Here is a 15,596-nt window from a genome sequence, read left to right as displayed (position 1 = left end):
GGAAGTGTCCTGAAATCCTGATTCTAGTGTGGACCTTCATTCTGCAGAGGGAATGGGTAGGTTCAGATTAGACACTCTGAAATCACATGGGCTGGGTCCCAGGTACACCACTGATGCTTGAGTGCTGTGTGACCAGCTTCTCTGGGCCTTGGTTTCTTATCTGTGAGATGGACAGGAGAGGGTTGCTGTGATTATTAAATGTTATCATCTCTTCTAAGTGCCTAGTGTAGTATCTGCCATGGCTGAGATACCACTAGCTGGTATACTAGCATCCCTGGCACATTTCATCTCAGCCCCTTGCCACTGCAGGTGCACCTCATGATTCTATTCAGAGAAGTTCTTCTGGCTTCTGCAAAGGTAGAGCAGTCTGTGACCCTTGCCTCTTGACCCCCGTCTTGGGGAGAAGAGAGGACCTGTCTGGCTGCCAGGAAAACTCAATGTGTTTCTGTGATTTCTTTTTCCTAGCAGATTTGAGAGATTTAAAATTGCTATGGCTTTGATCTTCTGTTTTTCTTCTTCTGTTTCAGAAAGGGGATGTTTGGACTGAAACTGAAGAAGAAGAAGAATAAAGCAGGGAAGGGGTTACTCTTTGCCAACAAGGCTGCACAAGGTGAGGCTCAGGAACTGGTGCTTCCACTGTAGTTCCCGTCTACATGAAAGAGGGGATCCTCTACCACCTCTGGTTCTCGAGACCATGCCCAACATAGACATGGAACTGGTGAAGCCACAGAGGCTCCTGGTCATCAGTTCAGCTGGAGTAGGGTGGGGAGATGGACAGCTCTGGGCCATAGAAAGGGTCCCCAGAAGATGCAGTGACAGCCTCAAGCTCCATTTCTGTCCCAGTTTGTTCTGTTACTCCCCAGAGGTGGTACCAAGTGGCCCAGTTAGTGGCTCTGAGTCTGTTTACCAAAGGGACCCTATGAGGACTGCAGGGCTTATCTCACATGGCCATGGGAAAGATCAAGCAAAATTTTGCAAATGAGAATCAGGATAGCAGCTACTGACATGGACGTTTTCTGTATGTTGTCTCACTGAGTCTTCTACCATCTTACCAGGAGATACTATTATCTCAATTTTGTGATAGAAGTTACAGGAACCAAAACTGCAAGAAGCCAACTGTGGAAGAAAATAGCTTATAACCTTCACAAAGCCCAGGGAACAATGAAAATGCAATGGCACTGATCGGGAGTCATTAAGAATTTTGAAATGTGATGGCAGAGTCTGGGCTGAGTGTGATGTCTTCCTTCTGAGCATGGTGGTCCTGGGTGGCTGCATGGATCCCAAACTTCAGAAGCTGGGGCTGAGGCTCTCTAGCTTGGCATCTTTGGAATGGGCTTCTTCATTCTCCATAGAAGCAGAGCCTCACATTGCAGTGTGAACCATTCCAATGGAGGCCAAGGCCAACAGTGGGAGTTTGCACACACCATGTGTTTATTGAACCAACTGGATCGATGGCTTCCACACAGACAGATCTGGAGTAGTTCTTACAGACTTTGGTTGCATTACCCTGACGCCAACCCATTCGAGGCTAGCATTCTGGATCATTCCTAGACCACAATGGTATATTAGCTTCAACTAACCACTATCTCTCATCTCCTTGGGCAGCTGCATCTCTGTCAGCCATTGCAGCTGTCCCATGACCTTACACCCCACCTGAGTCCACTCTGTACTCCCAGGGTTTAAATCTATTCTTGTCAGAGGAAAGTGATACTGATACCAATGAGTAACTGTCGCCATTGTATGGGAAGGGAGGGGCATTAAGCTTTCAGTGGTGACAAGGCTTAAAGCTGGATATTTGTATTTGTCTATTCATTCAAAAGGACAGTTTTGAGGACTGGACAGAGAAGATTGGAAAGTTCAAAAAATGTCCATGAGATTTCCTGTCCTTTAGGTTACAATGCCAACAGTCCTAGAGATGCAAAACCGTATAAGGCAGATGTGGATAAGTGTGACTTAATTGGTAAGTCTGCTGTTTTTCACATGACATGCACCATTTGTGAACTTAAAATGTAGATTTGTTGTCCCCACATTACAGAATGGGTGTGGATGAGTGACTTTGCCCAAGTCACAGTTACTTGAGTTACTTTGCCAAGTCCATTACTGGGGAGTAGGGAGAAGCTGGCTCTTGAGCCCAGGGAAGACTTCCACCCGTGTCTGGGCCTTCCTGCCTCTGTGGTGACCCCTTAGGACAAGCTGGTGCAGACTCAGGGCAGCTCGCCTTGGGCATTACAAAAGAGCAGGTTCCTGGGCTTACTCTAATTAGTCTTCAACCCACAAAGCAAACAAGGCAGCCAAGAGGAATCAGACCCCTCCTGGAGAGTAAACAGCATCCCTCCTTCCTGCAGAGGCAGCACTGTGGGATGCAGAGCAAACAAAGACCGCCCGGCAGGGACTTTGTTCTTTCTTCCTCAGCCTGGTCTAAGTGAAATTTTCTGAGTGAAGTGTCTGGAGACCCAAAATGTTTGGCTATTTCATCTATGTTTTACACAGTGGTTAGACTACCTTAATGTTCTTAAAATTCTCATTGCATCGACCTATCCGCGCATTAGTTTCTCTGCAAGTAGTTCTTGGGCTCCTCTCATGAACGCCTAGTCATTTCTTTGTTCCACAAATGTTGGTGCAATGTCCGCTGAGTGTCAAGCCCTGAGCTAGGTTCTGGGTGTGTCATGGGGGATACTGCAGAGTCTGGAGAGAACAGCCTTGTGTGGGACTCTTGTATCTTCCCTGCACATCTATTCACTACCCTTCTCCACTCGTTCTCTCTCCCTGGAAGATGATCTGTATGGATACATGGCACATTTATTTGGCCCTCTGGCTTCTAGCTGGATTTGACCAATGGGCTGCTCCAACAAGAGATCTGAGAGGGGAAGAGAGTGAGGCGGGGATCTACCTTGTGTGTCCTTCGGCAGAGGGAAGGTTAAATGTTTTCTTAGGGAGACTTATCCTGTTTTCCTCTCCAAGGGTCTAGTAAATTCTTTTATTCTCCCTCTCTCTATTCCTTTGTTTCATGTTGCAGAGCAGGGGAGGGGATCTAGCATGGTAATGGCTTAGCTGCTGCTAGCCCCCAGATAATGACTAGCACTTGTGCAATTTTCTTACCCTGAAACTTGTGTGAAAAGCTCTCAAGTCATCCCACTCTGGAAGTGCCATCTGCCAGCTATGAAGACCCTGACTGAGATAACTGCACTGCAAGTTGAGAAAAGTGCTATAAAGCAAACACACAGTGGTTGGAATGGAAATTACTGGAGAGTCTTCTGAAGTGTAGTCAGAGAAGTTTTCTGGGAAGGGAATATTTGAGCTGCAAGTTAATGAGAGGCACCTCAGGAGGAGGGTGGGTTAGGAGGAGAGCAGTGCCCAGGAGGAATGGCTGTGAGGAAGCATTCCAAACTAAAAGAGATTGGGATGGAGAAAAATAAGAAGTGAGGAAGGACTGTGTGGCTAGAGAGGTGTGATCATGGAGAGTGTCAGGTGGGCAGGAGCAGCGACCGAAGCCAGAGAGAACAGAGCACTAATGACTGGCTGACGATCGTCGAGGACTTCACATTTATTCTAAATACAACAGAAAACCATTGAGACTTCTAACAAGAGAAGTGACATGATGTGGCTTATGCTGTGTATGCCACAGAGAATGGATTAAAAAAAATCTGGTAGCAACTCAGTGTATTCACGAGGGTTGGAGAGGAAGCTTAAGCTGACTACCTTTGTGCTCGGATCCATTCCATCCATGAGGATAGAAACACTGGAGAGGGGGCTCTGAACTTTGTTAATGCCTGGATCCTCAGCTTCCCACCTTAAACCATTTCTAGCATTGATGAGATGCCTGAGTGCATTCCCTGGCAGCTTGAGACTATGACAGGAAATCCTTACCCATCAGGCCCTTGCAGTCAAGTGGGGAACAAGTGTTTATTTTATCTCACAGCTTCAAGGAGCAGAGCCAGGCACAACCGTTGCTTCTATTGTCTCTGCAGTGTTGGCCTTGACTTCAGCTTCTTTAGATCATGGGAAAAGCGGGCTTTCTGTTCAGCCGGTGACTTGCTCTGTAACCGCTGAGCACTGACCAGGACCAGGCCCATGCACGGGCTCTTTCGGCAGGCCATTTCCTCCCTCACTGCTGGTGGCATGGGTTGCTGATTGCAATCAGGAAACAAAAAGTACAAGCTCTAGGAGCCATCCTAGAAATGATTAATTTGCTGTGTTCACAGGTGAGTCCCATAGGAGCCTAGGGTTCTGAGAAATGGCTTCAGGTGCATCCAAAGAGGGTGACAGTGAAGTCCTCATTCGATCCCATGGTATGTAGGACAACTTGGTATGAACAGGCTTAGGTTGTATGTGGCAGTTCAGGATGAAATCACATTTATAAGATGATTCTGTTGCTTTAAACACATTTTAAAACCAGTTCCGCCCAATTCTTCCGTTTTACAAGCAAAGTAAAAATTTCCAAGACATTCCAGGGGACTTTGTTAAGTTATACAACGAAAGCCTCGGGCACCCAAGGGTACCTGACGAGTACTGTGCTAGAGGGTTCATGTGTGTCATTTAATCTTCCTAGCAGCCTGTGAGGCAGTGACGTTACCTTTGCCTTGTGTTACAGATGAGGGAAACAGGACTGAGAGAGATGATATAACATGCACACAACAGAAAACCAGAAAGTGAAACACCTCGGGTTTGAACCCAAGACTCAAGTCTTTGCACTGTGTCATGCATGCATTTTTGGGAGGCCTAGCAACTTGTGTATTTTTGCTAAGATCCATGCTGAGAAGTGGTCCTGAGGCATTTAAATGTTCCTGATATCCAGGCAGCATGCAGATGACTGAGTCAGAGACCCAGGCTGTGGGGGAACAGGTTCTGTTGACTCTGCCTTCATTTGATTTTGCCAAGTCCCTCATTTCCCAGACTTCTTTAAACCACATACATTTATACTCACACAGTGTTAGGGACAGGATGCCTAGAACCAGCATCGAGTCGAGGGTCCCATTCACTGCAGGGAGTGTTTGCTAGTCTTTCCCAGCATCTTATGGCTGCAAAGTCCCTTGGCTTGCAACTGAACTAGCTTCATCTCTGCTTCTCTGGTCACATTGCTTCCTTTTTATTTTCCATCTGTACAACCTGCCTCTGCCTCCTATGCATCCTGTTAGTGTCCACCAGGCAATCTCCTCTTTTTACATTGACAGACACCTTTCTCCAAATAAGAGATCATTTCCAGGCTCCAGGAATCGGGACCCACACTCTGTTTTCGGGCTATAGCATCCTGTTGCTCAAAATTAGCTCTGTAGATACAGGGACGCCCGCACCTGGGATTTTGTTGTTAGATGTGTTGAAGCTTGTCCCCTCTCCACCGAATGAAAAGCTGCACTGTAACAACAACTTCTTAGGAAATTTTTGCGCACATTGCATTTTCAAGTGAAGTTCAGAGAGAAAAAAAATGACTTGTCTTGGTTTCCACTGTGGCAAGGTTATCACTTGAAAGCATGTTTTGAAATTCATAACACAGTTTTCATTCCCAATTGTATCCATATAAATTTGGGAACTTTTTTGGAAGCAGAAGATACATTACTTTTAAAAGGAAAGCTGAGGACCTGCCTAGCTTTTCTGCCAGTAAGATGTTGCATGCTGGCAAGGACTGTTCCCTGGGGTCCTTGAACTTCTCCTGTCTGCCCTAGCGCTGGATGCAGAGTAGAGGCCCAGTGCCACAGTGGCTCAACGTAACAGGACTTTCTTCCTTTGTCTGCTTCTCTAGATGGCCAAAGTGAAGGAGAACCACTGCAGGAGGGACCCTCTCAGCAGGAAGGACCAGGAGGAGACTTGACCTATGACGATGCTTCTGTCACTCCTGCCACCACTGCTCTTCCAAGGAGAAGGTATGGTGTTGGTGAATGTGATCAGCACACATGTGCTGAGCAGCACTCACGTGCCAGGTACTCCTACAGGCTCTGGAAGAACAGAAGGCCTGCTGCTTTCCACAGCGAGACCAAGATCAAGTCAAAAAGACTGCGTTCAGTGCCTGCTTACTTCTCTCCATGCAGTGCTGCCTCTGAGACTGACCAGTGGGTCAGGGTCCTCTGTCCAACAGCTTTATCCATCTTCTCCCGAGTTAAGGTGCTGATGTCCTGCCGAGTTTGTGTCTGATTGCAGGAATAAAGGCGGATTTGAGAGCCACTCCCTCACCTGCCATGTAATTCACCACAGTGCTAATTGCTTTATAATTGTCTTAGTTTTGTGTCTGTTTCAAGTGAGAATGGTTCTTATTCTCAATAAAAAGTCAGAGCAAACTGGCTTTTGCATGCAATTAGCTGCATCAGTCAGATACTGATGTGTAACAAATAGCGTTTGAATCAGTACTTTACAGTCATACATATTAATTACTGTTCAAGAGTCTATTGGTCAGTTGATCCTAGAGAGTTGTGAATGCCCATGTGTCTGTGGTCCCATGGCAGCTCTAATTTTAGTTTGTGTTTTGGTTGTCTACAATTACCTCAGCCAGGGCCACTGGACTCTGCTTCACATGATGTCAGAAAATCCATCATGTTATTGCAAGCTTGTTCTAACTATGGCCAGGGTTCTGAGAGAAGTCGATATAAACAAGGTCTCAGAACCGGCAAGTCACTTCTGCTGATTCTGCTGACGAATGCAGGTTATAAGATTAGCCACGCCAGAGAAGGAGTCTGAGGAGCAGAGAAGCCAGCAGCTGGGGTATTTGTGTGTTCAAACTACCGTATTGCTTTATGTCCATTTTTCACTTAAGACAATTTATCGGGCTCTTTATCTTGTTACTATCCATGTAGCCCCATGTGGCAGATCTTATTGCTCTTTCTGGGCTGTGACAGGGTGTGTAGATATGTGCATGTATAGGGAGGATGGTTTGGAGGCAAGGTGAAATGGAAAACAGGTAGGTATCAGAGAAGGTGAGAGTTTGGTGGGGACACTTGAAAGATGACCTGAAGCTTGTTCATAGCCTTGTCTCTTGGCCCTTGTCTGTACTTGACAGCTCCCACCTCTACCTCAGCTCCCCCTCAGTTATTCTTTAATCCCCTTAAAGGTATTTTTGTCATTTAGTTCACTGGGGTAAAAGGAGGAAGGCAGGAGGAACAAAGCCAGGAATTGTAGCCTTTTCCTTTCTGCTTGGTCAGAGCATTCTCCAGCTATTAAAATCCATCCACCTGCCAATGCTCGATTCAAACCTGACCTCTGTGATGCAGTCTATGCTGCTCGCCCTGGTCCTCAGAAGTTTCTTCTCTACAGCTCTTCTACCAAGTTCCCCCTCTCTTCCTCCCTCAGCACATTTTACACTTATATCTCAGTTCCTTGTTTATATCCCTTTGTCCTCTCTCCCATGGATGGATTGTTAGCTCTGCATGAGCCAATATGATGGTTAATTTGTTTTTGTTTTTCCCTAAATGAGCTTAGCACTGGGCTTTTATGTAATAAGTCATCAGTATGAACTTGCCATTTTGTTGATGAGCAAGTTAAATACTACTTTCCCTTTCTTACAAGCACTGGCTCCTTGCTCTGTAGAGTAACCTTATGTGGCACGGATTATATTTCTACTTTTAAAAAAGCACATTAAAGTCCAAATTTGAGGAGAGTAAATGTTCTAATTTTGTCAGTCTGACTTCAAAACCTGGGAAATTTTATTACCTTGTTCTGCTCTTTCTAAACTCAATTACATTCAACAGAAGTAGAATGAAGTCAGTATTGTCAGAAGCCAAGGGAACCAAATCCACTAGGAATGCAAACTAGGTTCATTTCCCAGACATTAGTGATTCCATGACAATATAGATCCTTCCTCACTTCCTGCTAATGCTTAATCTCGAAGCACTTAGGTGTTGCATGTCTATTTTCAATTACCTGTGACAGTTCCAATAAAATGAAACGCCCTGGAATGTGAAATCTCGCTAAGATGGCCTCTTGGTTGCTCCTTCCTATTTGCTTTTTTAACCAGTTCTTTCAAAAGTAATCATGAAACTGAGAATGATCAAATTTGCTTGAAGTGGCTGTGTAGCCCTGTGTGAAAGATCAGGCAGGTGATGTGGAGATCCTTATTTGACCTGGCTCTGCCACTGATTTACCGTGGCAGCTCTGTTTCCGGTTCTGTAAAGTCAAATGTCAACAATAACCACAATCGCATTGACAGTAAGTCCTGGCATTTACTCTTGCCAGGCTTTGAGGGGAACCTTTTACAGCATTATGTCATTTGATTCTAGCGATCAATTCTCTTAGTAGGTGCTTTTATTAGCTTCGTTCTTTTAGGATGGGGGAATTGAGTCATGGGATGATTAAAGCACTTGTCTACTGCTAGTTATCTATTCCAGAGACAGAGAGAGAACAAGTAACACAGTTTAAATAAAAGGCCTTAGAAGTGTGTGAGGAAACATTATAATGACTTAAGAATCTGAGGGGCATTCTTCTTTGACAAAATGAATGCATTAAACTTTTTCTAATAGATCAAAATTGTCAGCTAAGATCCATGATGGGGAGATCAAATCCCAAACTTATCAGGTAAGTGATGGCCTCTTCTTGGCCAGCCTTCCCTTGCCCCCAACCCCTGCCTGTTCTCCTTGTGACAGTAAACAGTGACAGTCAGTGTGGCGTACCCGCTGCTTTGTGCCATAGATTGCCATCACCGTCATCGAGGCCCGCCAGCTGGTGGGCGAGAACATTGACCCAGTGGTCATCATTGAGATTGGAGATGAGAAGAAGCAAAGTACAGTGAAGGAAGGAACCAACAGCCCATTTTACAATGAGGTAAGTCATGATGTTCACCAGCACCCGTCGCTCAGCCTGCTCTTCCCAGCCATCTGCAGGATTCCTCAGCACAACAGAATAGTGTTCATGCCCCGCCCCATTCCTGTTCTGTGATCTAGACAAGCTCTCCAAGCCTCCTACCAACACAGGCCCATAAAAAGTGGTTTTTGTTCATTTGTTTGTTTTTATTTTTGTTTTTTAACTAAAGGATGAGGGAAAAGAGAGGCATGAAATTTTTTTCTGGTTTTAAAGGCTTCACTATGTTTCCAGTAGACTGATTTATTTATTTCTTATAAGCTCATTGCCATCCAATAAACATATCAATTGGTTTAGTGAGAAGACAGACATTGTTTTTTTGTGGTACAGACATTGGAAATTTAATTGGTGTTTTTGGAATACGCATACTGTGTTAGAAAGCAAAAAACTTATAATGTTTTAAAACTATATAGAAATGATAAAGGAAAGCCTCAAAGAATGAAACTTCTAAATATTAAGCATACAAATTATTAGCTTTTAAAAATGAACTCACTATATGGTAAAAAAAAAAAAAGGATATAGAGTATTCCACGGTATATAGTGAAAAGAAATGTCTTCCGTCTGACCTTCCAGCCCTATTCTCTCCAGACTCTCACATCTAAATGTATCTGTCCTTGCCAGGCCGTCCAGAGATATTCCCAGCATGCACAGGAAAACAAATGAACATTGTACCCACTCAGCAGCAGCAGCATGCACTACACTGTTCCAGACCTTGTTCTCCCACACAATCCTGTGGGAAGATAAATCCTTATCAGGACCTGCAGGTCTCATTTCCCCTCATGGTCACAGAGTTTTCCATTGCCTTGTTAGACCATAACTTTCCAAGCCAATCAATTTCTTGTTGGTGGACACTGAATGTTGCCTGCCTTTTGCTACTACTTATAGTGGTATTAATATAGCATAACTGGGGCATAGGGTGTGTGCAATTAAAATATTGATCTCAACAAATTGCCTTCCAAGGAGGTACTAAATTATGCTCCAGCTAACCATGTACAAGCGTGCTTGTTTCCCTGGAGACACTTCAACTCCACGAATTATCAAAAAATGCAGTAAAGTCTTAATTATTATCCCAGTGGGAATGACCATTGAAAAGGAAGGCAGGGAGAGCAGAAAATACCCAGGTCCCTGTTGAGTGTTAACTCCCTCTCTCTGATGCCTACCTTAGAGCCTTTCAAATGTCAGTAGTTTTTCCCTTCGGGTTCCACTCATCATTCTAAAACATCTTTGGAGATAATCTTTATAAAAACACTGTAAAACTGTATAGCTCTCCAGATTTGTTCATTATTATGATTATGCGCACAAGTCTTGGATCCAAGTGGCATTATGACCAAAGCATAATTAATAGCATTAAAAAATAATACAAGTTAACCCAAGAATATTGGCACAGTTTTTGACTCAGATTTCTAAGTCTGGGGGTCCTCAGGGGTGTGTAAGGAACCAGTTAATAACTGGTGGGGAGTATCTCCCAGCTGGAAAGGAACACTGGTCTTAGAGGTCCAGGAAACCTGCCTGAGGCAATGGGTTTAAAATCCAGGAAATGCAGAAGGCAGTAAACACTGGAACTCATCTGTTGGCCCACAGAAACCCACAGCATCTCAAGCACTCTGTCAGTTCATGAAGAATTCCATGTGAGTGAATTTTCCCCACAAAGTTTGAGCACCAAAACCCTTTATAACTTGAAGCACATATATGAACATTTTCCTGAAATGCTCCACACATTTTGTTATTCAACAGAAGATGCTGAGCATCATATCACTTCTTGGTGACAGTTAGGGACCTGTACTTTAAGATCTCCTTTTAAGAGTATATACTAACATTGTCGAGCTTTCACATTTTGATTTTTCTCATGTACCCTTTGGTAAGCAGGCTGTGAATTGTTAGTTTCTTTTCCTTAGCAGTTATATCCACCTCTAGCATGCTGTACCTCCACTTGTGCTACGTCCAGGCGACAACAGGTTCCCAGTCCTGTATCCCTCTCCCCCATCCGTCTCCAAAGCACACAATGTACAAAGAACCTCAATGCAGTTTTCTACGTCTTAGAATCTGTAACCTCTCATTTCAGACAAACCTGACTCACAGGTCATATGGTGAAATGTACAGGACTTCAAGCATTGGGTGATAACTTCCAGAGAATTAAGCTTTGGTCCTAGCCCCAACAATAATTAGCAATATGAATGTGGCAACATGTTTCAGATTCTTTACTCTTCACTTTTCTTATAGAAATAAGAGGATTGGTCCAGATAGCTTCTCCAACTCTCAGATTCAGTCACTTTCTTATGCCACGTCCATAATTTCTTTTCAGTCTGTCCTTGTTCATTCATACTGATTTCACATGTATGTTTGAAACAGAAAGATTTTGGGAAAAATTTATGTTAATCAAATTCATTCCAAGTTAAATCACCTTGAAATACCAACTTTTTTACTCATGATGATATGCTAAAATATAAAAAGAGTTGACACTGTTGTGGAGAAATGCTTGTTTTCCTTGGCTGCTGTTAAGCATGTAAAACGAGTTTAGTCTCTATGAAATCCATTTTCATACTTTATATTAAAAATTCACATACACGTCATCTGTGAACTCAAAATTCTACTTCTTAAATACATTTTAGAGGAATCCTCACACACATCCTCTGCAAGAATATAGTGCGTGTCCTTGTTTTACTTGTATTTAAAAAATTGAGAGCACCCTAAATGACTTTCAGTAGAGGGTGGTCATTAGGTGTATTGAACCCCCCCAGGACTGCACATCAGTGGGTTGGGTGAAGCAGTCCTCTGGGAACAGGGTTGTTAGACGCAAACCCAGAGCTGATGGCCAGAATGTGCTCTGTGTTTTACAGTACTTCGTATTCGACTTCATTGGTCCCCAAGTGCATCTCTTTGACAAGATCATCAAAATCTCAGTAAGTATGTCATTGCTGGTGGGAGAGATTCTAGGCACTGGGAATGCACTGGGACACTTTGCCAAGCTTGAGAATGCATAGAGCTGGGGAATGAGTGCCAGTTGCTGAGGCTGAAACCAAAAAGGAAAAATCTGAAAAGCCCAGCCTGGAGGAGTCTTGAAAGGAGAAACAATTGCAGGAAAATTTCTGCTTCTCGTGGGCCAGCTGTAAGGCACCTTCAAGCTCTTGTGAATTTTTGGTTGCTTAGCTCACTAATGAAAGTAAGGAAAGCTTCAGATGACATCTCAATGGATTACTAGCTTTAGTGTTTTCTTTCTTTTTATCCAGCAAATGTTATCGTTCTTCTTTCCTGAATGATAATCACACTAATGATGATGAATCACACCCTTGCCCCTCCTAGTTGAGAATAAGTAGAGAAATGGCTACAAGAACCAAGGAGAAAGCAAACAAATAAATCTCATTGGTAATTCTGGATCAGATTGTGAATCGGAGCAGGTGGACATTGGAATTCTTGAAAGTTGCCTCTGAGGCCTATCATTGTGGCATTGGATCTACTGTATAGACCCCATCTTGGTCCTGCCAGGACAATTGCTGTCTCCACATATGGAGGCAGAAGAATAAAGAGAGGGTTACCCAGTACAATCTGGTTCTTATCCAGGTTTGTTCGGAACATGGTTGGCAGGCATAGGAAGTGAAAGGCCCATGCTGAGGCCATACTGCTCCAAGTGAGAGAGAAGCAGGCCACATGCAATCTCTGCTAACATCATTGCATTCAGCAAAGAGATAGAGACCAGGAAATGGCAGGTGGGGCATCTGTCTCAGTCATCCAAGAAACTGTCACTTCTCCCAAGAGAAGGGTGGGAGGGCCTGTGCCTCTGAGGACAATGGATTGCAGGGTTGCCAAGTGAATGTCCTCTTCCAGACAGCTTTGACAGAAAAATATCCCTGCTCTATGGGTCAGAGTAAGAAGTGTGAGGAATGAGACGAGAAATTTCCCTCAATAGTCATAGCCCTAGCCAGATGACAAAACTTGTCTTGCAGGGATTTCCTTCCCCATCCTCCTCTACCTTGCTGTGTTTGTTACCATGGGATTTAATACATGCACATATATAATATTTCTCCCTTAACCAGAGCTGGCTCTTGGCAGAGTCTTGGCAGAGTCCTGCCAATGGCCTGGGTCACAGTGAAATGATCCTCTGCTTGCCAGGAACACTTGAGGAATGTGACTCTTGAGGAATGAGAAGTCACCAAGAGCCAAACATTCTTGATGTTAGAGATGCAGGCATGATGACAAGTGATGCAAGAGGTACTCTGGGACAGGACTTTGTCCCTGTACTCAGGCAACCACCTGTTTGTGAGATAACCTCTCTAGTAGGCTCCTCGGGGACTTTCTATTCTTCAGCTGAACAGTTAATTGGTCAGTTTTTAAGCATTGTCTCAGAGAAGGGTCATGAGTGTTCGTTGGTCATGCAAATAGTTAGTTGGAGGCTCAAAGCTGGTGTTGTCTGTCTCTGTTCCTCTAACTTGGAAGGAGAGAAAGCTGTGGACTCCATAAATGACTCCCAAAGACAGAGAAAGTATGTTTTAACTGAAAGTTCTTGCAAAAGAAATGTTCAATACCACTTTTCTGTGAGTTCTTGAACTAAAAATGTGCTTAGAATAAACTCAGTGTTGGGAGAAGGAGGGAGAGTGTTGTAAACAGATTGTATTGGGATAGCCAGGTGGCAGCATGCTGTGGTGTGTAGCAAAGGCCATTGTCTCTCACCCAAGGCATGCAGGACCCCCACAGTCTGGTGTAAGATATTCCCGCAGTTCTGGTAATCTGACACTGAGCCACAGTAAGCTTGCCAGTCTCTCAAGTGCTGGTGGCTGACTTGAGAAGCCTCCTGTATTATTGAAATATTTTTTGAGCAGGGGTGATTCTTGCATTTCATCTGGTCCACAGTGACCCTCACCCTGGCAGGCAAGCTTGAAACAGGTTTCAGCTCTTCCCAACGCCCCTGAGAAGTCACCTAAGGAGCTGCAAACAGGGCAGTTTTTGGTTAAACGTTATGTACATGGCCTTAAATAACTCTTCTACTCAGCCAGACTGTCCTGACTTTCCCTCCTTTCTCTGACACCATGGAAAATTTGAGCAAGGGAGAGGGAATAAGAAGAGGAATGAGAAAGGCTGCCACTTCTTGAGGTCAGTGGAATTTATTGTTTCTTGGTGCTGCTGCCAAGAACTATTCAGAAGCTGCAAATGGCTTCCGTTCGTTCATCACTCAGTAATGAATTCACTGAATGTTTATTGAACATCTATTATGAACCAGGTTGTGTGGCATGTAGAAGGCAATAGACAAATGACCTTGATTCAAAGGTTCAGAGGATGTTATACTCAGGAGGAAGCCTGGAGTCGATGTGATCTCACTTCCAACTGGTTGGAAGCTCTCCTCACCTTTACAAAACAAGGTTTTTAGTGCTTAACTTGGTTATTTCTAGTGGTGGATGGGTTGCTCTCTCTAGGCAAGCAAACCCTATTGATGAGAGGTTCTGGTTTATAAAATTGTTCTTGTATTATGCTGAAAGCTTTCCACTTGTTACTTGGGGATCACGTAGCATGCCTACAGCCTCTTCTAGGGGGTAGCCTTCCCGTGTTTTGAAGACATTTGAGTTACCATTTCCTTTTCTCCCGAACTCCACAGTTCTCTTGTTTTGGGACTGAGCGATGACCTCCCTCCCTCCACCCCATTCTTCAGCATTTACTCCTACCAGGTGGCTTCTAGTTCAGGCACCATCTCTGCCCTCTTTAAGGTTCTCTTCAGCTCGACCACATGAGCACTGACAGGTGCTAATGTCACCAAATCAGACACTCTGGTGACTTCTGGTCAGACAAAACAAGGGTGCACATTTCCCTTGTTGTAACTGTTGTGTGTGTCCAATACATCTCAAGATATGTGAATCAATTGTTGCGGGAATTTAAAAAGGAAAGGGACAAATTGTAGTTGGATTGGGGAGATCAGGGAGAACTACCTGATGGAGCAACATTTGTTATAGGCATTAGTGAATAGAGTTTCAACAGATAGGAGTGGGTATTAAAGGGTGTGCTTACTAGGCAATGAGAATTCCCAAGTGTTACTCAATAAATTAGATGAAAGCTCTCCAGAAGAATCAGGTAGGTAGAGGAGAGAGGCACTTCTAGAAATCCTGTACAGGACTGTGGCTTGCCAATTCCCTAACTTTCATCATGCTTCAGACAAAGGTCAAGCTGTGATTGCTCTCTTGTTAGGTCATGAACCCATTTCACAGTCTTATCCTCTAAGATAGACCCACTGAACTCACTGCTTCATCTCTCCGCAGGTCTTTCACCACAAGCTGATAGGAAGTATCCTTATTGGCTCTTTCAAAGTAGACCTGGGAACTGTGTACAACCAACCTGGTAAGGAAGTACCACCTCCTCACCTCTCTCTTACTTGTGTCCTATCTATTCATCCAGCAACACTGGGCATCAGTTATGCAAAATTGAATGGGGCATGGCTTTTGCCCTCAAGAATTTTATAATTTGATGATAAAATAGTGCTCCATATCCACTCTGAGGAGTTAAGTTTTTTCATAAACTTTTTCTTATTTGGTACTGTGAGATGTGAGCAGAAGTGGGGCTAGATTCTAGATGTTAAGAATGTGGACTGTGGAGTCAGATTATCTACATTACCTTCCACTCTTATTCTTGGGCACTTCTCTGGGTGTCTATTTCCTCATCTGTACGCATGTACATAAAATAACTCACATGCTTGTTGAAAGACTAAATAAGCTAATACATTTATGCACAGTGATTAGTAAAGACCCTAACAGAAATTAAAACTATAGCATTTTACTATCAGAGTTTTCAATAAAAGCAGCTATTATACCTGGCTTATTAAAAAAGTAGAAACTCAAAGG

The 15,596-nt window shown here is 43.8% G+C and overlaps 1 protein-coding gene across 1 annotated transcript in view; it reads left to right on the top strand.

The window, feature by feature from the left end:
- Positions 1 to 534: 534 nt before the first annotated feature.
- The window catches only part of FER1L6 (fer-1 like family member 6), a 109,832-nt gene continuing 94,770 nt past the window's right edge, over positions 535 to 15,596 (top strand). The window contains exons 1-6 of the mRNA XM_040979455.1: positions 535 to 610; positions 5,738 to 5,858; positions 8,442 to 8,496; positions 8,611 to 8,742; positions 11,616 to 11,678; positions 15,018 to 15,096. Coding sequence (XP_040835389.1) covers positions 535 to 610; positions 5,738 to 5,858; positions 8,442 to 8,496; positions 8,611 to 8,742; positions 11,616 to 11,678; positions 15,018 to 15,096 — 526 coding nt within the window. The remainder of the gene's footprint in view (positions 611 to 5,737; positions 5,859 to 8,441; positions 8,497 to 8,610; positions 8,743 to 11,615; positions 11,679 to 15,017; positions 15,097 to 15,596) is intronic.

This window comes from Ochotona curzoniae, unplaced genomic scaffold (assembly GCF_017591425.1).
Source record: "Ochotona curzoniae isolate NIBS_2020 unplaced genomic scaffold, NIBS_Ocur_1.0 contig_3190, whole genome shotgun sequence".
NCBI lineage: Eukaryota > Metazoa > Chordata > Mammalia > Lagomorpha > Ochotonidae > Ochotona > Ochotona curzoniae.
Note: the sequence above shows the minus strand (reverse complement) of the source record. Positions and strands in the feature narration are given on the sequence as shown.